This window comes from Mercenaria mercenaria, unplaced genomic scaffold (assembly GCF_021730395.1).
Source record: "Mercenaria mercenaria strain notata unplaced genomic scaffold, MADL_Memer_1 contig_832, whole genome shotgun sequence".
Taxonomy (NCBI): Eukaryota; Metazoa; Mollusca; class Bivalvia; order Venerida; family Veneridae; genus Mercenaria; species Mercenaria mercenaria.
The window spans coordinates 20,452-45,629 of record NW_026463740.1 but is presented as its reverse complement, the minus strand read 5'-3'; the positions used below and the strand labels follow the sequence as shown (position 1 = coordinate 45,629).

The 25,178-nt window shown below is 33.4% G+C and overlaps 1 protein-coding gene across 1 annotated transcript; it reads left to right on the top strand.

Annotated features, from left to right (window-relative positions):
* Nucleotides 1–389: 389 nt before the first annotated feature.
* On the top strand, nucleotides 390–9,332 carry LOC128545967 (probable serine/threonine-protein kinase roco4). Its single transcript, XM_053536196.1, has 6 exons — nucleotides 390–634; nucleotides 1,052–1,173; nucleotides 2,256–2,416; nucleotides 4,105–4,211; nucleotides 5,464–6,013; nucleotides 7,135–9,332. Exons 1-5 carry the CDS (start codon nucleotides 398–400, stop codon nucleotides 5,746–5,748), a joined length of 912 nt encoding a protein of 303 aa, XP_053392171.1. The 5' UTR covers nucleotides 390–397; the 3' UTR covers nucleotides 5,749–6,013; nucleotides 7,135–9,332.
* Nucleotides 9,333–25,178: the final 15,846 nt, after the last annotated feature.

Sequence of the window (25,178 nt, the reverse complement as noted above, 5' to 3'; positions counted from 1 at the left end):
GGATTAAGAGCGAAGCATGTGTTTGGTTGTTTTAAATGAAATAATTTTGCATCGTTTACAGATTTGTAATCCTTGTAGGTGCTAGATGAAGAAAAGCAAAACAGTGTTGAAAACGTGTTTTTCCAAGAAATACTTTTTGAAGAAGTTTTTCTTTATCATTTTAGCTCCTGTGATTCTATGACGTCAAACGCACGAATTTGACAATTCGCAAAATGTAAAAAAAGCTTTCTGCACAAACACCCATCAAGCAAGTCGTTTAATATAACAGCTCTGGCGTCTATGAAGTTGAGTGAATGTATGGAAAACAAATCTGGAAACGGTGCAAAATTATTTCATTTAAAATTGATAAAACATTTACAAGAAATTATATACTTAACTACAGGAAAAGAAAGAAGATATGATAGATGAATTCTTCTACACACTGAGGAAATCGCTTGTAGATAAAGCATCAAACTGTCACCTCACGGACGAAGATTTCGGAATAGACAATTCTATTGTTGATACAAATATTGAAAAGCTGCGACAACACATTTTTAAAGTAGCTTCAAGGCAAAGTTACTGGGGAGAATTTATTCCTGCAAGATGGGTAACTCTGGAGAACAGTACTGACAATTTAAAAGACAAGGGTGAAAAGGTATTATACTCAAGTTTAGTTCACTAAATATCTGCTGTAAACAACGAGATCTAATATTTAATTTTATTACCTGTAGACAAATTTATTTCCAATGGTTTATACAATTACCACAGATAATACTCACAGTGGTTTTCCCCTGTTTATATATTAAACTGTGGCGTTCCTTTTTTATACACCATCTTAAGGTAAGAAAGACCTGGTGATAGGTAAAAATAAGAAAACTACTACTATTTTTAATCTTTTCTTTGTGCATATCATTTCTAAGTATTTTCATTATGACTCTGCTGCCATGTAGGACAACTCTATTTCTACCATAGTTGTTAATAAAGTTGAACAATGTCTGTTTCACACATTCCAATGAAAGTTATTTCCTTTGTATGTCCTAGTTTGTTATGTGAAATATACTGTTGATTTTAGGTTCTTCAAAAATCTGAATTCCGCGATCTGAACTACCGTTTACCTGTTCCATTAGAAACAGAGGATGAACTAGAACTGTTTTTGAGATTTCATCATGAAACTGGAAATATACTGTACTACAGGTATAGGTGAAATATCCGTCCATGTATTTTCCCTTTAAAATTTTCAATCTGGAACATGGAAAGAACATATTTGAAATTTTTTTGTTTATCATAGATATTTGAAATGTTTGAGAACAATCGATCAACAATATCAATTAAAATTGAAATTTTGACCTTGCTGGTTCCAAAATAAAGATTATACCCAGTAAAAATAATCATTACGAAGCATTTAAAACTAATCACAAATATATTTGAAGTTAAAAAGTTAATATTACCGTCTTATCATATCTTTAAAATGATGTATAATATGAATGATATTGTCTCATATGCTAAGTGACATCATGAAAAACTCGTGGTTAGACACTACTTTGATATTCTATTGGAACAAATTTCGTATGTGTGTAGAAACACATTCTTCATGTATTTGCAAGTACTGCATATACTTGTATAGGTAGGAGAATTAGCTCAGCGGGTAGAACACAGTACTGTTAATCAGGATGTTGCACGGTCACTCCTTAATTTTTTTATAAAGCATACTATTTTCTTTGCCATCATGTTACATAAAAATATGCCGCTAAATAATCTTAGGAAAGAAAGATTGCAATCGAGCAAAATGTTTCAGTCTGTTTATGATACGTAATGACAAGTGCCATACCCATATTTCCGTAGCACCAGCTTAAGTATGGGCATTGTATGGTATTAAATTGATTCAATGACGTTAAAGGACCAGAAGTAATTGTCCGGTTCATATGAACAAAAAAAACTTATTTACTTAACATTTGTTTTTGTCTGGAATGGACAGGTATTCACAGTGTTTTAAAACAGTCACGTTTTCTTCTTCCTGAATGGAAAAGTTAAAAATCGCAAATTCACCATCTGAATTGATAATTTGTCTACGGTGTTATGCTAGTTACTGAACAGTAGTTTTCCGAACTTTCTGTTTAATGTTCGTATTTGCATCACAACAGCAATTTTATTTTGCAGTATCTGTTGAAAAAGTTTTACTTTGTTTATGTATCTACTTTATTTACAGTTGCTGGGGCAATATGGAGTCACTTTTCAAAATATAATGTTTTATTGACCTATAATCTTGCTAATTACAGAGATGATAAGCTAAACGACACCATTGTCCTTGATCCTCAGTGGTTGATAGATGCTTTTAAAAGCTTGATTACTGCCAGGATGTTCTGTTGTAGAAAGTCGGCAATATTGAAGAAATGGATCGAATTTGACCAGTCAGCCATCCTAACCCACGGACTTATTGGTTTGTATTTAGCTCACCTGAGCCAAAGGCTCAGGATGCGCTTTTGTGACCGCTTAATGTCCGTCGTCCGTCGTGGGTCGTGCGACATGCGTCCGTAAAATAATTCTTAAAAAAGTCTTCTTCTTCAAAACTACTAGGCAGATTTACATCAAACGTCACAGAATGATCCTTTGGTGGCCCCCTTTCAAAATTACCAAAAGAATTTAAATCCATTTAGAACTGTGGTTGCCATAGCAACCGAAACGAAAATCTTTAAAAATCTTCTTCTTAATAACTGTAAGCCGGATTCAAAAATATTTTGTAGAAAAGATCTCTAGGTGGCCCTCTACCAAATTTGCGTCAGCCGTTCTATTTCGGTAAAATAACTTGGCCCCCAGCGGGCGGGGCTTTTTTCCGTTAATGGCTATATTGTAAATGTTATTAAGATTTTTTTCTTCAGAATCACTGGGCAGATTTACACCAAACTTCACAGAAATGACACTTCGGTGGCTCCCTTTCAAAATTGCCCAAATAATTAAAACCATTTAGAACTGTGGTTACCATGGCAACCGAAACGAAACTCTTAAAAAATCTTTTTCTCAAAAACTGTTAGACAGATTTCAAAAAAAAAACTCTTGTAGAAATAATTTCTAGGTGACTTTCTACCAAACTTGCTCAAGCCATTCTCTTTCGTTAAAAAATGACTCCCAAGGGGCGGGGTTTATTTTCCTCATATGACTATATTGTAAATTAAACAAAATCTTCTTCTCTGAAACCTGAAGACCTAGATCTAAGTTATTTGATATGTTTCATTGTCTAGTGAACTTTCACCATTATTGTTCAAGTTATGATCGTAGGATCAATAATGGTCCCACCCCGTGGTCCCTTTAATTTACATAGAGTTCTATAGAAAAGCGATTAAAGAATGTACTTCTCTGAAACCGAGAGGCATAGAGCTTAGATATTTTACATGTGGCATTGTCTAGTGGTCTTTTCCTAAGATCCAGGATCCATCTAAAGCCCCGCCCCGAGGTCACGTAATTTTCATATTAGTTATATAGGAACAAATAACTTAAAAAAATATATGATCATATTTCTTACCCAATTTAATTATAATAACCTGATGAGCCCAGATAATTAGGGGTTACTTGACTGTGACCTTGACCTACTGACATGTGACCTATTTACCTATTTTTTCCCCCATGAGGTTCTGGGACGATCTGTGTATGAAAAGAATTGTTACCACTGCCTTACCCTTGCATGATCGTAAGAGGCGACTAATAGGGTCTTAACACTTGGTTTTGCAGTAACTCTGTGATTCCAGCAGGTAAGCAAATTTTGATTCCATACCTCATGTTTTTATTTCGATGTAAATGAGATGTGGAACCAAAATTTGTAGTCCTGTTTGGCGCCATATAACCTATACTTTGTTGATGCGCCGTAAAACCCAAATAAATAAATAAATAAATTCTTAAGATTTTAACATCAGTTTGACATTTGTAACATGCAGCTCATATTACTCAGATGAGCGATCCTGGGTTATCATGACCCTCTTGTTTTACTAGTTGTACGAAGTCTCTTCAACTAAAATGTGTTTACTCACATTAAAAAGTTGGTCTAGTTGTAGCAATAAATAACTAAATAGGTATTGTTAGTGTATAGAATTTCGATATTTCTATAGATTATTTTCCATTAGAATACCCTTTCAGATGCAGTTTGGGATAAAGAGGATAACTCAGTATTTCATGAGCACAAAGAATTGTTGCTGAACTACCTGGAGAGGCTAGGATTAATTGCAAAACCCCATGAAGAGTCTGTAAGTACTGGACTGGAGTTCATTCAATTGTCCATTGTCAACTGTTGCAGTCATATGGAATATGATACATTTATTTGATTTCTTAATCAATTTAACAAACGTCAGTATAGCTTAATTTAATATCTATAACTATAATTTGCCCTTAATTACCAGGGTCATCAATATATAATGCAACAATTTCTATATATTCTTTACGGTCTTAGATAGATACAACTATGATTAACGCATATTCATTAAATATCGTTGCAGGAACACTTTCTTAATCAGTATTAATTTTGTCAAGCTTGCTTTATCGCATTGATGTGTGACATTTAGGGAAATCCATGGGAATCCCTTAAGAGTCTGATAAATCATTCATTGCCACTTTGAGATAACATAACTTCTTAAAAGTATATATGACGTTATTGCTAAAATAATATTATTTAAGAATTGCTTTAGAATAACTGCAGCCCTTCGTATTTAAAAGCATCATCATTAATGAACAAGATTAATGTCTTTCCGTTGCATATATAATATTTTGCCATGTTTTTGTAAAACAATTACTTTTTTAGTTTATCATAAACATTTGATTTAATTTACTTAGTAACATCTCTGAAATAATCTATTCTTGCAGAAGTATATTTCATTGTTGCAGAATGATATTAAAATATTGCAGTTTTACGGACACCTTGTGTTTGCCATAATCTTGTAACCATGTTTTCCTTTGCACAAATACTTATCAAACAAAGCGGTCAGTGCAGTAAAGGTCACCTATGTTGAACGCATTAAAGATATTGCAATTTCTTTGGTTTATTTTTGTGCTTATTGCCCATATTTTAATAATCATTTAATTATTTAAGTTACTTGTGGAAAAGCATTTATCAAGATCTTGGATGTATGGGACTTAGCCACCATCTGCAAGGCCACTGTTACATAATGACTTTAAATGAAATTCTTTTTTGTTTTGTTTTTGGACTGGTTCTCCAAGTGCTAATATTCTAGTTTAATATGTTTTAAATATATTACGGAAGTTGCATTATTTATTGAAAGCCCCTCGTCAGAATATAAATAATTCTTTTATCCCTTATATCAAGCTGTTCATTGTTTGTAACGTTATTATCCTTTTCATAAACACATTGAATAAGTTAGACTGAAAAGGAAAAAGAAACTTCAATTTAATAGCTAACTTGTATCATACAAATAGGTTGTAAGACTCTCGACGTAAGAAGAACTTAAAACATAAACGTTGTCATATGAAACAGTTATATTTTAGGTGACAGATTACTACTTCGCTCCATGCGTTCTTAAAACGTGCCCAATGGCGGATCTACTGTCGTGCCTTGATTGTGAAAATCAGAAATCAACCAGTAAATTGTGTTTTACGACGACATCTGGATTCCTACCTACAGCTGTTTTCAACAAACTTCTGGCGGCCTGCATCAGTAAATGGACTCTGTCAAACATAAACGGAAAGCGCCTGATATTCTGTGGGTTCGGTGTATTTGACCTTGAAAATAATCATTCACTATATGTGCATTTCTTTGACAATGTTATATAGATATGGATAACAAAACTAAGCATAGAAGATGAGCCAAACACTGATTTATGTTCAGAAGTAAATGCCTTTGTTACGGAGTTTCTCCATAACAAATATAGATGTTCAAGCGATATCAAAACACTTCTGAGATGTCAGTATGCCGAAGTTCGCTCAAATGAGAATGGATCTGGACTAGATGAGATTGTTGACAAGGAAGAGGTTGTATGTAAATGTAGAGCATCGCAACACGTATTACGGACAAAAGAGCTTACGAAATACTGGTTCTGTAGGTGTTTTTGTTTTGTAAATCTTCGCTATCGTTATGTCTAGTATAGATTGTCAAGTAATGTTTTACATTTTAAATCGCATACCTCTTTCAAAAGTAAATATCTTTTATTTAGATTATGACTATTTTCATTTCATACGAAAATAGTGATTTATTTTCTTAAAAACAATTTACTATTGTAAATTATTAGTAAAACAAAGCTACACTGTCAGTGCACAATTTAATGCAGTAATCTTGCTTGTTCTGGATTTTGGCATTGTCCTCAGTTCTGGATCTACCCCACGTTTTTAAGGATTTAAAGACAAACACATTCTTCAGTTTTCCAGTCCTTATCCTCAATGGCTGGAGATTTATTACTTGTTCCTGTGTTGTTTTCATCTTCTTGTCCAGTACGTGATATCTACAACAATATTCCTCAGGATTTTATATACCTGATGACTAGATAATTATCAAGTAGCTTCACCTACATAACAGACACTTTGGTTTACAATGATCCTTGGCTTTAATGTAATAATCTTAATATATAAACATAAATACTAGTACACTTAAAAACTTACTCAGACCCCATAATAGCCTCAACAAATGTTCACCAGACAGTGAATTTTTGCAAACTATTGCATATTAAGCCAAATTATACAAATGCATACAGCAGGGAAATATTTCGTCCCGACAATTTCGATTCATGCTACTATATCGGAAACAAAATATACCAAAGGACTACTTAAATCAGTAAAGTCAAGTGATACGACGAACCGTCTATTTTGGCTTTAAAATACTTACCGAGTCAGTAAAGCCAGTTGAGTGACAAACCGTCGTTGCTCTGTAAAAGGCCAGTAAAGTCAGTAAAGCACTTGGGGTGAAAAGCTGGCATGGGCTTCTTGTTTAAAAATATTTGCGTGTTCACCGATGGTTACAAAACATGATCACGTTTCTCACGAACCTCATTTTTACCAAATATGGTCAGTTATAAATCTTTCATATGTTTATTTTGTAATATGAGCACTTAACGACAGTCACTATAATTACGCATTACGTTCTGTTATTTTGAGATAAAATACATGTATAAATGTTTTGTGTAAATATCATTGATACAATAATCATCTTTCCTTTATTTATACAAGTTGACGTATCATCTGATATGCACTTGGACAATGCTCGTGAGCTTAATGAAAAGGAGCTGAGTACCATTGCACAAGCTATTGGAGACGGATGGCAGCTTTTAGGGTCTGAGCTTGGACTGACTGCAGTAGAAATGGAGCACATATCTGCAGATAACAAGAAAGTTGTCATGCAAATCTACTAAATGCTGTTGAAATGGCGTTCCAAAAATGCAAACGAAGCCACAGTGGGTCGCCTTCATAAAGCAATGAAGCGCTGCAGAAAAGTTACATTTGACTGGGCAGTTATTGAATCAGTATTGGCCTAAACTCACTTGACAAAACTGTTAAAGATTAGGCATCGTAGAAACATATCAGTTTTAAAATGATAACTTTCCTAAAGATAAAATGCAAACATGGCATACAACGAGTTAATATACGCATCTCAAGCGTGTATGCAGAGTCCATCTACCCGGAGTAGCAGACATTAAGATCTCTGCATACTTTGATGCCTTCAATTTAGAGCAATATGATCATATGATCCCTTTTTCAGCAGGGAATTAGTTATTTCAAAATAGTAAAAGCGCGTTTATACAAAATGGCTACATTTATACTGTATTATACAAATTTACGAAATACAGTACCAAGTTGCTTATTTTAAGCATGTGGTGAATGGCGTTGCGTTAGCTGAGTGATCAAGGGCACTGTTTTTGATACAAAATCCTGTCTGTTTTATTGAATGTTGGTAGTGTCAGAAAGATATCAGTTTGTACTTGATAGAATGCTTGGAGGAAAATCTGATGCCCTGAATAGTCTTCAAATAACTTATGTGGGTATGATTGAAAGCTCACCAGACTAACCTTAACTCATTAAATCACATCACAGTGCCTTTATTACACGATAGTTGATGTGAATATCTTTAAATGTTTTCCCATTCACCGCCGTGGGTTCAAACCCTACGCGGGTCATCAGCCAGGAAGTCATATAGCGTTTTCCGGAATGTCGGTAGTTCTGATGCATTATGTAAGGTTGGGTATCTAGAGTCTTCTTCGTATGACCTACATTGTATGTTTGCGACTTTAAAAATAAAGCTACTTTATGTCGTTGTGCCAATGTGCTAAAATCATATTTATTTTGTTAGAAAATAAAATCTTGATGAAGATCCTTTGCATACATTAAATGCAACCAAGCCTAGTAATAGCAGATTCGTTTTGATTGAGTCATCAGAGGTAATGGAAAGTGCAACCCAACTTATGGCCCCTAGCATCGGCTTAAGCGGAACTCCATAACTATAAACACAGATATGGATAATGGACTCTATGATCCCCATGGACCAGAATTTATAAAGAAAATGCTGAATGCAAGTACGAGGAGACTTTAAAGAAAAGTCAGAACTATTAGAGATAAGCGCGATCCCTTTCATTCTCATCTTCACTATTTTGACTGGTTTTCACTTGTAGATACATTTCCGTCATGAAATAAATTTAGCATTTTAAATCATATTTCAGTATATATTTTAATCTATATATAAATTATGGTTTTATAACTAAGTGTGCCATAAACATGTAAGCTAACAAAGCCACTTTGAAACTGAATACATACATGCTGAAATCTGAGGAAGATAACTGTTTGTCCTTTTTACAAGCAGTTTTATCCGGATAACACATTTTAAAACGTAAATGTAATAAAAGTAATTTTCGGAAAAACATGGTACTGTTTTCTGAATCAAAATAGCAAGTATTTGCACAACAGTTCGAGGTAATTCATTAAACGGTTTTTGTCTAGTATGTGTACTTCTTGATCTCATTGGTTAGTACATCATAAATTATGTATCGCCCAGTGTAATATTTTAAGTTGTGCATCCGAACATATATATGTATACTGAGGTCATTTAACTGTCTTAAGTTATATGTATGATAGCCTACTGTATATATACAACTTATTTTTAAGATCGAAGATATGACTAGAACACTATGTTGCAAGCAGGTGCCTTGAGAACACTAAGAATATCAACATCAAACAACCTATTTTTAACAAGTTTATTAGTACTTTGAACAATGCATGTTGATAATGACAGACATGTAATACATGTATGAAAGAATGACACTCATTGTATATGCACTTTATATATATGGAATCATGTTTCCTTGTTATACCTGTCTTTAAAATTGTTATGCACTTAGTTTATAAATAAAGGGGTTGTCATTTGACAATTCCAAAGAGAAAAACATTACTAATAGTACTTTTCCTAGAAAATAATGTACGCTAGGAATAATATGTTGTTTGTGACAATTGAAACTTTCATACCATATGTAAAAGGGTCAAAACATAGCACAGTGTCTTGCACTTAAACTCACCCCGATTGATCTCGAGATATGGCCTGTCCTGATAATCTCTACAGCAAAACTGACCTGATTTATGTCTACAACTGTAGCCCGCCTGCTTAGCTCAGTAGGGAGAGCGTTGGTCTACGGATCGCGGGGTCGCGAGTTCGATCCTCGGGCGGGGCATATGTTCTCCGTGACGATTTGATAAAAGACATTGTGTCTGAAATCATTCGTCCTCCACAGTTACTTGCGGAGAACAGGTATGTACTGGTACAGAATCCAGGAACACTGGTTAGGTTAACTGCCCGCCGTTACATGACTGAAATACTGTTAAAAAACGGCGTTAAAGCCAAAACAAACAAACAAACAAACAGCTGTAGCCAAGACCTATACCGTCAGACCTATGTAAAGTATGGGAGTATATGTCTAATCTGGACATGATCAAAATACACAATGTACTAGGGTATTATATTTTCAACTACAGTGTAAGCTCTTTAAAGCAACACCTTTTTAGAGATGGAAATATCAACTGTTATGTAGAGGTTGTTGTTCTGGAGAGGTAAATTTGATAGTATATTTCAGCTTAGGGAAATTTTGTTGTTATAGAGAGGTTTTTGCTTAAGAGAGGGCCGCTTTTGAGAGGTTAGGATTAGTAAAGGTGAGATGATATTGATCTCTCTTTCCTATGCCTAAACCTGTTAAAAATGATACAGTTAGTGTTGTTAAAATGATGCAAAATAAAAGTACATTCCTAATTTCAATAGCAAGACTAATGATTACCTTATGAACTGAGTGTTTCTAATTCTTTAAAATCTTAATATAAATAGCAACCTTGCCTAGGACTTAAACCATACTGTTAATATGCATGCCCTGAACCATCGTAAGTTATGTTGCCGATTTAATTTGTAGTTAATCCAAATGATCACCAACGGAGTTAATATAAGATAATGAAAAGTGTAGTGTAGATTGATTTGTATAAATTTTCTCTACTCAGACTAACAAACTAATTAGACCAGAAACTGTTTGCAAGCAAGCCCAGTCTGCTTTGGGCGGCCGCGGAATGCTTTCTTCTAGAAAATGTATAAAATTTGATGAAAGATTTTTTTTAATATCTGGACAAAGAAATAAAATGATGATGTCTCACGTCCAAAGCTACCATTTGATTCCTATCACATGGCAAATTTTGCCTACAGTTTCTACACTGAGATTCGCTAGAGACTTCCGGTTTATAACATGACTTCAAGGTTCGATAATTCTAACACAATTATCTCTATAATGCATTTAAAAATACGACTAACCAGATCAGTGTAGAAACACCTGTTTATAATTCCAAGGGCCATGATAGCTCCCAGGTCAGCGCCCTTATTCTGACAACTGCTGTAGGGGCTCTAGGGGAGCAGTTTGTCCCAGGTGTGTCCTTCGGCTACATTTCATGTCGTTTTGGATAAATCTCACGACGGAATTAAACTGCATGTTACTTGCAATTAAATATGGTAATCTTCTACTTTGACTTCAGAAATATGTTGACCACCACGGTAGCCTAGTAGTAGAGCGTCCGCTTTGAGTGTGGGAGGTCGTGGGTTCGATCCCCGGCCGCGTCATACCAAAGACGTTAAAAAATGTACTAGTAGCTTCCTCGCTTGGCGCTCAGCATTAAGAGGATAATGCTAGGACTGGTCAGCCCGGTGTCAGTATAATGTGACTGAGTAGGGTATCATGCCACGTGTCTACGGCGTGATATTCCAATGAAGCAGCACTATAAAGTTGGGCATTGTGCTCACTGCTACAAGAAGACACCGTCGTTTATATGACTGAAAAAATGTTAAAAAAAGACGTTAAACCGAACACACACACACACGCACGCACGCACACACAGAGACACAGACACAGACACAGAAATATGTTGTCATTACATACTGGTGACATTTGGTGAAATTCTATATTGTTCCATTGTTGACGTCAAAACAATTATGTGAAATCCGAACAACGATTTAACGCCTTTTTCATTTAAATGCAGGACAAAGTGCAAAGGGAAGTATTTTTACGTAATGATCTCATACGAATGCATAGATATTGTTGTTTTTAAAGGAAAAGGGTTCAAAGTAGTCCATGAAAAATAGGCAGATTTATTACAAATAAATGCAATATCAATCCCATTACTTTTCAATCCACATTAATATTGTGTTGAGAGCACTTGGGACAACGTCAATTTATGCATTAAAATAGTAGGTATGAATACATCTGTGGATGTTTCTAAATTAATTTTTATACATGTAGCAATTGTAAATGTCGAGTTCCGCTCAACCCGGCGACAGAGGGCGTAGACGGTAGCATGCATTTCCACTACCGTCCCTAAACAGGCCCAACCGAACCGAGCCTGCCTGCAATATTTTCGTTTCTGTCGTCGTGTTGGGCGACCTGTTGAGTTTTTCTAATTTTTAGCTGTTCATTATATCTCTATTTGAAAATTAACCAAACCATATGCTAGAATATATGGAGGATATTTGCTTGCCTTTGTGTAAGATGTAAGAAGAGATGAAACAGACACAGATTGAAGATATTTTAACAAATATTCTATCGTTCGCTCGGTCAGACGCTTCCATAGAATCAACACTTACAACACGTATTTCATTTTTAAAATATTTCTGAAATGTACAGCCCTCAAATACGTAAATATCTTACATCCGAGACATTTTTTAATGACACTTCTAGACAGCCTGCAGGATTTTTCTTTTATTACAAGTTCAAATATTTGTTCTTAGATAAAACGCTGATATATCATGCTAAAGCCCGGACATTTTCAAATTGATGAAAAAGTGCTGACAATCGACTCCCCAAGAGCGAAAATAAAAAGAAATTCCACGCGCATACATTTAGACGGAGTGACCCCTGAACGTGATCTTGACTATAGAACAATGAAAACGCGACGTTCGTTTTTAAGCTTAGCCCGTTTACATTTTGTGTTGTCAAAACGTACGTATGCCTTGCGAATTTGCATAAAAATGCACCAATAGTCTTAAGAGTATGCTACATATTCATTCATATTCATGTATCAGTAAATTAGTTTACTAAATAACTATACTGCTAATGTAAGGCCTGTGTCTAAGCTCCATTTTGGTATTATTTTGATGTGTCTAAGGATAGGGGTCCAATTTAGGCCCTATTGGCTCCCGACCTACCTAAATACCACTTGATACGCACATGAAAATAGTTTCCAATCACATTTAACATGATGATATGTATAGGGCACTGAGGACCCCGTCAATTTATGCAATCAAACAGTAGCTTTTAGATCTCAGTTTCAAAGTTAACAAGATCATTTATATGTTCCTTTTATATTTTGATTATTTTGTGGGTTTTATATTATCCGAAAGCTTTTCGTTACCAAAAAAGTGTACATTTTTAAGTTCCAAAACAACCAGACACTTGCTGAAAGACGAGTAGAAATCTACCAAAATCATAAACATTCAAGTACATTTTCACAAAGACAAGCATTAATGTTGCTGGCATATTCTTTCTGTTTCGTGCAGATAAGAAAACTGTTTATAATGATACATATCATAAAAATTGCATTTGTAAACTGTTAATATGTTGAAAACTGTTTACATATTGAAAACACATCACCTTGCACGTATTTATATTAAATGTTTAGTCTGGCAAAATGATAGTCTAAGATTACTATACTGAATAGTCTAAGAACTTGCAAGAAGGCACATACCAAAGATCAATGCAAGAACAAAACTTGTTCTTCCTCTCGGTTAGAAAAGAAATGTAAAAGTAATACTTATATTTTCACCAATACGAAACGCGTTGCAAACTTGAGTTGTCTTCTTTCTTTAACCATATTTTCACTATAATAATACTTGTACTTCGGATAAATTATAGACACAATCAGCATGTTTTTGTAAATACGGTTTGATCAATTTTTCCGAAACAAAAAATTTTCTCTTTAAATATAAGACAACACCATCGAAATTAAAGATCATTATAATGAACTCATAGGGTGGAAATAGGAAGCTATTTTATTTTTTTTCCAAATTATCTTGATTAATTTTCATTTATCATCTAAAAAGATTTTGATGGGGGTATTTTCCGCTTTAAATTTTGTCAATGTTAGACACAAAAATATTATGTAAACTTTGGCTTTATTTGTTGAAAAATTGTTATAAAACGTCAAAAATGTCTTAATTAGCATAATAACCTAAAAAAAAGTTGTCAAATGTCTTAAAATGTATCATACTTGTTATTTTGCCCGATTTTTACAATAAAAAGGTAGCAATAAAATTGACATTTTTACAGATCTTTTAGCACCCTCAGATACCTTTAGGATGATATATGGATCTTGCAAAGTAACACCGCAATTCACGAAATGTCTGTTACGGATTAGATGGATCAAACACTAATGATATTATATTATAAAGCTGAATTCGCTATTTCTTACAAACTTATTGTTTTAAAACTGAAACACATAGTTTCACTGTAACAAAATAAATATATCTTGACAGTACTATTATTATAAACTTTACATATTTGATATATCTGTTTCACTGCCAGATGTAATTGAGATAACATCATTTTGGGAAAGTTCACATAGAATTTGAGATAAGAATCCGTGAGAATAAGTGAATCAATAAATATTTATAAAATACCCATGCTGTTAATTTAATCTGATCATAGTTTTAATTTGCGTAATCTGAATTTGTGTTCATAAGCGAAATAGCAGTCTTGAGGAAAGATTCAAAATACCGGTGACGGATATTTGAAAGTATCTTAGTGCAAGATTCACACAATGAACAATATAATTTTGATCGTGTTGCTAGCTTTGCTTATGCCTTCATGGATATCGTGTGCTCCTGCACAAGACAACGAACACAGAGGTCGATTAACAGGACAGACATTGGTAGACATGGGAGACAGACTTAACAAGCCTCTGTTAAAATTAGTCGGAAAAACACTGCTTCACGGTGAAAATGAAATGTGTCGCCTTCACCCCTGCTCTGACTGGAGTGACTGGTCAAACTGTGACGCTAGGAAGCATGGAGATTTCGGAGGACAAAATCGTAGCAGAAATTGCGGATTAAATACGACTTACTGTGAGCGTCACAGTATACCAAATGTAGAATACGATACTAGAGTTTGTGAAGGCAGATGTCCAAACAATTATGTCGTCACCAAACACGGTTTCTGTTTGAAGTTCTACAACAACGACAAGAAACAGAGGGATGATGCTGAAACTGTGTGTCAAAATGATGGAGGACATCTGGTTAATGTTGATTCTATCATCAAAGTACAGGACGTGAATGAAACTATACTTGACCAAAAGTATTCTGGTAATCATCTGTGGATTGACGGACGTAGATCGGAGCAAGCTGGTCCGTGGAAGTACGGTTATCCTTCAGCTGAACCGTCGTTTACCTTCTGGGGAGACAACGATCCGGATAATGGAGTCAAAGAACTTTGTATGTTGTACCATAAGGGATCAAGCACTGGAAATTCGTGGCGTTGGTTTGACACTGACTGTGGTAACAAATTTGAGTTCATCTGCGAATTTCTATGATGTAGCACACTACTGACAAAATTGAATAACAGTATATATCTTGGCAATTCTTCTGCCGTTGCACTTGTCTAATGTGAGACAAAGATATTTAGGAAATTTGTTTTTGTTCTTGCTAAATTGAAATGTTTCAACGTGGGGAAAATATGTATATAATGTTAACGAGTGAAGCACGCATTTTGTGTTTACATATTTAACTATGTTAAAAGAAATCATAGCTTACTTTTACATTGTGCTTTGAGTAAGCGCATATATTATATTTTCATTGAGAATCAAGTACGTCAGGATCATTATTGAAGTTGATAAGTAAAAAATATTATTGATGTCCTTTCTCGTTTAACTCACTTTTTAGGATATTAGCAAGGATCAACTGATATCGTTTTATGTTTATTTTTGATTGGTATATTTCGTACGATTTAAATCATGATATCACAAGTGTATTGTACGTCAAACCACTGTTTACATTTTTTCAATCTTTTTATAGATTTTGCTGCTACAGTCGAAGAAAATGAATCGCAATTTCATTATGAGATTTTGTGTTTCATAATGTAGGATCGTAATTCAATCGTAATCTTGATGACCCGAACTTTTGCCGGGTCATTATTATTTAGATTTGACTTGAATAGTGATCTAGTGATCTACCTTAACATTTAATTCTGTATTTACACAGACATCTATTTTAGTTTATGCTTTGTTTTCTGTTTTCAATCAGATTGAGGTTTAAGTATCTGAGAAATATAAAATATTTGATACTTTAGTATTATCTGTTTTAAATTACTGCTCAGACATTTTGTGCTGAAATTAAAGTTCATTCATATAAAAGTTTGAAGAAAACTGTTTGTAGGAAATAATTTCACAAATTAACTCGGATTGTATATCGAATTTGGAAGAAATCGTCTAAAATATTGAGAAAAGAAAAATATGATAATATTACGGATGAGAATACTAAAAACAACATTACGGAAATATCAAATTAAATATAAGTATAAATAAAATGTTCATAAACGCCCTAAATCGTAATATAACATAATGATTCAGCTGATAAAATTAAATCAATCTTAGATAACTTAGAAATGTCTTATATTTGAAGAAATCAAGAAAAACAAGATTATTAAATAAAGTTTTGACCAATACTCACAAACTAGCTGTACTAAGGTATTACCTAAAGTAAATTTAAGCATTCATTTGAGCAAACTAGAAACTGAACGCGGAAGATAAAATGATATATCAAGAAACGAAAGAATACGCAAATTGTGTAATTTTAGGCTATAAAAAAGAGTATCATTTTCGTCTCACGTTTCCCTTATACTCAGATATCTGAAAAGCATCCAACTTTGAAGTGTTTGTTGCTGGAAACGAACATAAGAAGGCCCCTATCTGACTTGCTTCCAGTTTCAAGGGAATAACGCACTAGTAAATTTTCCGATGACAACGTATATTCCGTCACCTGGCCATGTTTATCCACTTTTCCTGCGACGAATTCTACATTACCACTGTAGCTATGGCAAGTGTGTTGATTGCAATAAATGGAAGATTTTCTGTAGCACTGAATCAATATGAATGTTTTACTGCTTGTTCAGATTGCTAATAAATACGACTGTAAATGGCGTTAAGCCCAAAACAAACAATTTTTTGGTTGGGTTTAAAATGTATCGGTGCGACGTTAAACTCAACCAAATAAGGTTTCTTTTGGGTTTAACGCCGTTTTTCAACAGTATTTCAGTCATGTAACGGCGGGCAGTTAACCTAACCAGTGTTCCTGGATTCTGTACCAGTACAAACCTGTTCTCCGCAAGAACTGCCAACTTCCCCACATGAATCAGAGGTCGAGGACTTATGATTTCAGACACAATGTCGTTTATCAAATAGTCACGGAGAACATACGCCCCGCCCGAGGATCGAATTCGCGACCCCGCGACCCGTAGACCGACGCTCTACCTACTGAGCTAAGCCGGCGGGCTGACTATAAATGTTGTCAAATTGGAAAATAACCTGTTTCCGTACCTCATAAAAGACTGTTATTTTGTGGTATACTACTACTTCCTAAAGATAGGATGATATCAAAATTTGTAAAATAGAGAGGTTATTTAATTGAAAAAGCTTCAGAGAAAACTGTATGGTCCTTGAGTGTAAATTGTTACACCCTCATATAATTGCCAAGTGACATTATTATTCTTCCATATGATAGTGATAAGCGGAAGGGGTATGAAAATACTATTTTGTGCTAGTCCATAAACGTAAAAAGCTCCATAATTTGATCTTGATCAATATCATTTAAATAAAATCATGTAAAATATCACAATCGTGGTGGTCGTCGTCATTATCACTGTCATCGCATTCATTATCGTCATTTTTACACCTTATCGTCATAAATCTTATCAAGCATACTGATAACCCCAGCGCTATTGAGCAAAATTAATAGCAGAAGAGTTTCGATATGTTTTTAAAACGACGAGGCGTTAACGTATATAAAGTGTTAGGCACCTCCTTGTTCGCTGTATTGTTCCCTTTGCATTCTTGATTTTTTTCTTGGATTAGTTTTGGCAATGAGGGGGCATTTCTATTGATTCCGCACAGACATTTAAAACTATAGAATGGTCATCTTAACTTTGAATTGACTCCTAGTTAATTGCGCTACGGGCGCTAACATACTGGAATGCCGAGCATTAAGTCTATGGGAAATTAAAAAAAAAAATATTTTTAGCAATTATTATTACAAAATAAATGAAACAAGACATAGTCATATTAACTGAGTTAGTTCTGCACGTTCGGATCGAAATTGTAAAAATTGATGAAACTCTGTTTTTTTAAAACTTCAGAATATACTTAGAAAGTCAGCAAACAAAAAGATAGGAACGTGTGCATGATTGTTTGCTGGACTGATTAGAAAGATTTGGACCTATGCATAGGTCCGTGTGCTTTTTTGTGATATTTGATCATAATGAAAGGAAACCGCCCATTTCGCGATAATTTTAAGACATTATTTTGAATTATTTAATGGGTCAGATATCTAAGTATGATATTTCAACAATAGAAATATAGTAACACAGTCATTGTGATAAATTTACTCACAGGTTGCCATAAATTCATAAAATGATTTTCATTTCCATGCGCCGAATCCAGGTTTTATTCTACGTTTTCCGGATAAATGACGTTACGCCATCATTTTCGGTTCAACAAACGTTTACCAAACTTGCAGAACTGCCTTAACGTACGGATTATAAAAATGCATTTTGGACAACTTAACCAACAATGATACATTAGAAACGAGGTTAACGTAATAGGTGGGACAGCCTTTAGGGTCCAAATGATTAAAATTACATCATAGAAATAAGCGAATTGCGGATTTGCGCCATTTAACGCTTTTTCAAGAACACTATCTTAGCAAGCTGAATAAATAAGGAGGGAAGTAGAATCTATCAAGAATTTTCCCATGTTATGCCACTTTGTATCTTTATCACATAAAGGATTTTAATCATCTGCCGTTAATTAAGAACGATGGTCGTGTAGAAAATAAAATTACTAAACAGTTGTTTGATGATTTATTTCAAAAATATAATGAATGTCAGGTTAGTAAATACGTAAACGATATGTAATCTTTAAAAGCATTTTATAATGAAAGTTTATTTACATTATATTGTAATTTTTGTAAGAACCCACATTAAACAGTATAAGCTGTCAGAGATAACCAAAAGAAAAAAAATATGTGTTAAAATATTTAATTCAACACAACACAACACAACTCATTTATTTAATAAAAATCGACAATAACTTGCATTTGGCTAATGAACAGAAAGTTATATCTTATAATTATCAGTTTATATCTTAACACATTGTACACAAACATGAAAATATTTAACAATATATTTAGATAATACCATCAAATATAATTATGGTAACATATATTAATTATAAAATTCATCACAAAGCTTCCTCACTATCACAGTTTTTGAAGTATAGAATGGTAAATCTGGATTCTTTACCTTATATACTTCTCTCAGGAATTTGAAAACTCCTAATTATACTTTTTCCTTCTTATTTGACATCAGTCTATTGAATAGGTTAATATTTGGCCATGATGTATTTGGTAAACGACAAGGTTGAAGTTACATACAATTTCTACATATCCTATCAGTTCTATTAAATCACACATATCATATATTTAATTGAAAGGGCATGTGGCGATAGCCTAAGAAATATAATAGCTTAGGGTAGATTTCTCAGAAGCACAGAGCACCAAAAACACAGCCTCAGAGCCACGCATTTGCAAGTGGGCCCACAACAACAAGAAGCTGCAATGGAAAAAACTTACAGACAGGTTTCTTAAAAATCTAACAAGCACAGATAGATTTAGGCCAAAAATAGATAGAAGGGGTGGGTGGGGGTGTTGGAGGGTGGGGTGGGGGGGGGGGGGGCATGGGTAAGAAAAAGTTTTCTCACATATTCATTCGCAACAATGTCAAAAATCATTCTTAAATCTAACATAATAATCAAGTTTAGACATACTGTGGTTACCACTCAAATTTTAAACAAACTGGTTTCTCAAACGACATTTTAACACATTAAAAGAAACATTTTCATCAAAATTATTCCAAAGATACCCGTAACCAAGACTCTCTAAAAGCATTTCCAGTGTTGTTTTTCCTTACGAATATGTGGATGGGACATTTTTTTCTCAAAATGTGAATCTTTGCACTAAGCAGGAAACAATATGTTCTACTGTTAATGTAATTGTAATTATGCCTATGGAAAAAAGTACAGCTGAACATTACAGGAATTGATCTCAGCAAATAGCGTTCATTCTGATTCAAACAACAAATTTATGTCGCGTAAAATGTGAAGATTAATCACAGTCTGAAATGCTCGGTGAAAAGTGTACTTTGTTGCCATAACAACTGCGGAGTGGCTTCAGAACAGTCTTACTTGTTATAACCCTACTAAATTGTATTGTACTAAAACTTAGCATATCATTTTTGTACATACCTTTGAAAAAAGTCAGCATTAATACAATGTAGGTAGGGGGCCAATAGGGTCTACCATGCGCCCCCCACCCTTTTTCATAGGTACCAAATTGTTCGGCATGACCAACCCTTTCGAAATGAAAATGTTCCCATGAAAAAACTCTTTTCAACTATATAAGATTTCACTGTTTCCATGGCAACCGTTCATTTTTGGAAAATACGGCCATATAGAGGAAAATCAGTCATATCTTGGTCAGTTTTGGTGATAAAACAATAAAAATGGTGTCAAAATGGAGCTAAGACATTGGCCTTTAAAAAACAGAATTTGTATATTAATTAACTAATTTGCATATTCATGAATATTAATGAGAATTTTACAAAATGACAAAATTTTATTAGAAAATAGTATTTTTGAAGTTTTAAATCAATTGAAATGTACCAAACAGTTTTGATCTGATCTGAAAGTCTCTCAGTGTTTTCTTAAATAGTATTTTGTAACACTGATGGTAACTTTTTTACTCCAAAATAGGTATGTTTAGCTAATTTGCATAATATTAACCATAACCACAACCAACATCTCAGGAAACAAGATACCACTAAACTTTAATAAAATTATATAATTAAAGTTATTAATGAAATAACAATTATGTGAGCTATATTGTTTTGAAATGAAGTTTGAACACCTTTTTGGAGAAGGAATCAGTATGTAACATACTTTACTATGCTACGTTACCATTTCACTAACCTTGTTTTTTTATATCAATTATTTAGAAAATATAGATCATACAGCTTTGGTCTGGTCTTAATGTCTCTCAGTGTTTTCTAGAAACGTATTTTATTACAGTGAAGGTAAATAATTGTTCTACATTAGGTATTTTAGCAAATTTGCTTAAATTAATCTATGCTGAAACAGACATCTCTGAAAACAAGATATAACTAAAACTGAACAACATGATGAATTAAACTGTGATCAGTAAACTTGTGTTATTTGAGCTGACGCACATGAAAATATAATGTGAATACTTATTTGAAGGAGGAATCTGTTTGTAACATACTTAACATATGTTTCGTTACCATTCCAGTAATCTTGTTTTATTGTTTATTTTCTCAGAAAATGGTAGAGGAATATTTAGTTATCAAGTTGTAAAATACTTCTACAAAATAGTACAGCTCCATACTTTCCAAGCAATGAGATTTTTTCCATAACGGCGCTTTAAAGTACGTTACCACTGTACTTTGCTGTATTTAGAAATATATATGAAGAAATCTGAACCACTGATTTCAATATTATGATATCATGGATTACTTAAAACTTTAAAGTATTAATTCTAACATTCTTTCTTCACTTTTGTCAACAAAGAAATTATCTGAAACATTCATTACACATTCAATGTTCCTTTTTTCATTTTGAATTAATGAATCTATCGGTTTAATTATACTAATATCTGTTTCTTAAATATGTTGTTCTTTTATTTCATGGTTTCAAAATTGTTGTCAATACTTACATTTTACATTGATTACATATTTTTATGTACATATTCTGTATATATTAATCATGAATACATCCCTGCTAACATTTTTACACTGATAATAGAGTTACAATTTGGGGCTTCCTTTCATGGAAATCGTTTTAATGAAATATTTGTCTTGTTTTGTGTTATTGTGAAGTGCATCAATGCAGTTATTTACGTGAGAAATAAAGCACTTTGTTTTTTAGTTTCAGAAACACATGAATTGTATTGAGATATTCATGGGCTTATTGATGAAATATTCACTGTTGAAAAGCTACACTGAACAAAAAAAAACTAAAAACCAAAAAAAAAAAAAAAATTTCAGGTACTTCAAGTAATCTTTAGATTTAAACATATAAAATTTGAAAAAGCAGTCAAGAATGTGAATGATATTAAGTCTATGAAAACCAAACTAACTGTTAGGAAAACAATCACATAATGCTATTTAGAACTGACAGAAAGATACTAAGTGCTGTATGAACGACACTAATGAGTTGCTGAAAACATTTTGCAATAGACTTCAAGAAGATCCTTTTGAAGCAAAGATTGCAACCAAGCAAATATATAGTAAACTCAGTTGGATCATGGCTGTTTATGAGAGGTAATGAAATGTGAAAAGCACCTTACGCCCCCTAGCACTGGCTTAAGAGGAATTCTATTTTAGTAAGTATGGTCCAAAAGGACCAGAAAATCAAATAACATTGAAAGTGAGAACGAGGATACTATTTACAACCATCATATGGCACTTAAAGGGTATTTAAGGAATAGCAAATTGTTTTTTAAACTCATCCTTTTGAAGCATAACAACACTATCGAGCAAAATAATAGCTGACTTGATTTGATTATGTCTGTTCGTTAGATGTAGAGAAATGTGAAACTGCCCTCATACCCCTAGCACTAGTTTAAATAGTGTTCTGTTATAGTGAAATTTTATAGATTACTTAAAATTTGAACTTAAAATCAGATGAAATGTCTGAAAAATATGGAATGCACAAATTATGAGGCAGTAGTGTTACAAGAATCAAATTCTGCATATCTTGATTAAGATGTTACTTACGATGTTTTCATTTTAATGTTACCAAAAAAATTTTTGTACATTCTGTCATTCTTGTAAATGTTTCAAAATGACTATTAGTCTTCTTTATTTCATATGTATAAAGTTTTATATATTTCTTATATCTTGCTCTGGTATCACTAAAACAGTTTTGTCCAGCTGATGTTTTAAATCTAAAGGCAAGTGCTAAGTTCTCCGTATTGTACAGGTGGGTGTAAGTGTACTTTTACTAAGTTGACTTCAGACACAATGTCTTTATTTAATCGTCAGGGAGAGCAAAGGCCTCATCCAGATATCTGACTCAGGACCCTATGATTCATCCTATAAAGCTAGGGTTGGGTTTGTATATGTTCTTTTAATGCTACTTTTTCTAAAATTCAAAAAGTACTTTTATAAGATTTGACTTTTACTATCAGGAAGACTGAAAATATCAGCTGTATGATCATAATATTATGGGTGCACAGATGGATATTATTGTGTGTTTTATTAAAATTCCATCTAAAATTAGAGTTACATGGATGGTGCAATATATATTTTAGGCTATTTCTGAAATCACAAAAGAAAACCTTCTTAAAACTAACAGTTAGCAGTTCAAATAAATCAGTATGTGACAATTTGGGCTTCAACTTCTAATAAAATATCTTTTTAAAAAGCAATGGTAGTGGTAACGTATTTTAATGTTTATTACGGAAAAAATATCACACTCTCTGACAAGTAAAGAAGTATATTGTTTTATTATAGTACAAAATAATTATTATTAACCATGTTTGTGGAATATTTTCTGAATAATTGATGCAATACAACAAGGTTGTTAAAATGGGAACGTAACATGTGTAATGTATGTTACATTTTTATTCTTCCTTTAATAAAGTGTTAATTCTATGTCTAAAAACATTATAGACCATTGGTTTTTCATTGATAACAATTAATTATATCATTTTATTCAGTTTTAGGGGTTTCAGAATTGTATTCGTTGTTTGTGACACTGGTTCATTTTATGCAAATTAGCTGAGCACATCCAGTTTTGAGTAAACAAATGTGCCATAAAGGTAACAAAATAATATATTACAAAACACTGAGAGACTTTAAGACCAGAACAAAGTTGATTTGTACATTTAAATTGATTTGAAACTTAGAAAAAATGTTTTTTAAACAAAATTTTGTTATTTTTTAAAATTCTCATTAATATTCATGAATATGCAAATTAGTTAATGGTAGACCTCATTTGCCCCCGTACTATAATGTAATATCAAAATTATATTCATTTCTGCAAAATTTGCATAACACAATTATTATTTTCAGATTGTTTAATGCTGTTGGAGTAAAGCTCCTTAAAGTTAAAGCAATTGTTTAGTTTCTTTCGAATAAGAAATGATGGCTGTTCTTAACTACAATTTTGAAAAAAGACAAACAGAGAGGAGATTAAACCGTTCAAGATATTTTTCAACTGTCTAGTAACTATCAAAGTCTACAGATACGTTGCTTTCACATGAAATTACACTTGAACTGTATCTAAGAGAAAAAATGTAGCAGTGTCGTATGAAGCTGATTTGACATATCTATAGATTGAAATTTTACGGCCACTGAATACTAGTAACAATGACAAAAGGATCATGATGACCCTCTACCGCTCACCAGAGTTTAAGTAGGTATAACAAGATTCTTTTCTGTCAAAAGGTTTGACAAATGACTTAAAGATTCAAAGCCTTTAGAGAAAAAACAAATGTTCTCTTCGAGCTAACTACGAAAAACTAGACCCAATCCTTGCAGCTACGTTGTTTTTACATATCTCGATGACTTTTAGCCAAGTTAGTACAGGGACACCTAAGGAACATTTTTTTTGAAGTTATCTTTAAATTAAGTTCAGTGACTTAAAAACCACGGGTGTTGTTTAATCACTCTTGATTACGGCGCCTGGTTTTTAATTTTGTCTTTTGACAAGCTCTGTGATATGCAGGCTTCATAACCACAGATCCCCTCTCTAAATTCCAGTTTGTTTAGTTCTGCCCATTGTTTTCTCGTTTAGGGCAAAGCCATTATTTTATCTGGGGACCATTCGCTGCTTTTCATGGGACTGCTTTCTGTGCATCATTGAAGGTTCCATGTGCACCGCCGTATGAATTCATTTGCGGATGTTTGTAAATTGTATTCTGGTACTTATAACATGTTTTAATGTAGAGTTCTGCTCAACCCGTGTCTAGAGGGCGTGGGCGTTAGCTTGCATTTCCTCTACCGTCCACGAACAGGCTCAATCGAACTGAGCCTGCAACATTTTCGTTTATGTCGTATTTGGCAACCTATTGTTTTCCACTTTTTAATTTTATGAGGCGATGACATTAGAAGAATGTTCTATTTTAGCTCTGGTTGCCATGTATTTTGAAAGATCTAAAAGTATGAACCCTGTTCGTAAATGGTCACACAAAGAACATTTCTGAAAAATTATATCCATTATTGATACAGGTAAAACAATGACCATTCGTTGTTGTTGACACGACTTTTTGCTGTTTGGACTTATTTAGACAATGTCGGTAGAGAATCACTTAATTATTATACTTTAATGTCTGGCTAGCAGTTTCAGACATGATGATCCTTTAAGGTTTTACTATGTACATATAAGGAAAAATAACCATGTCTGTTTTGATGAATCTAAATAACCTGAAC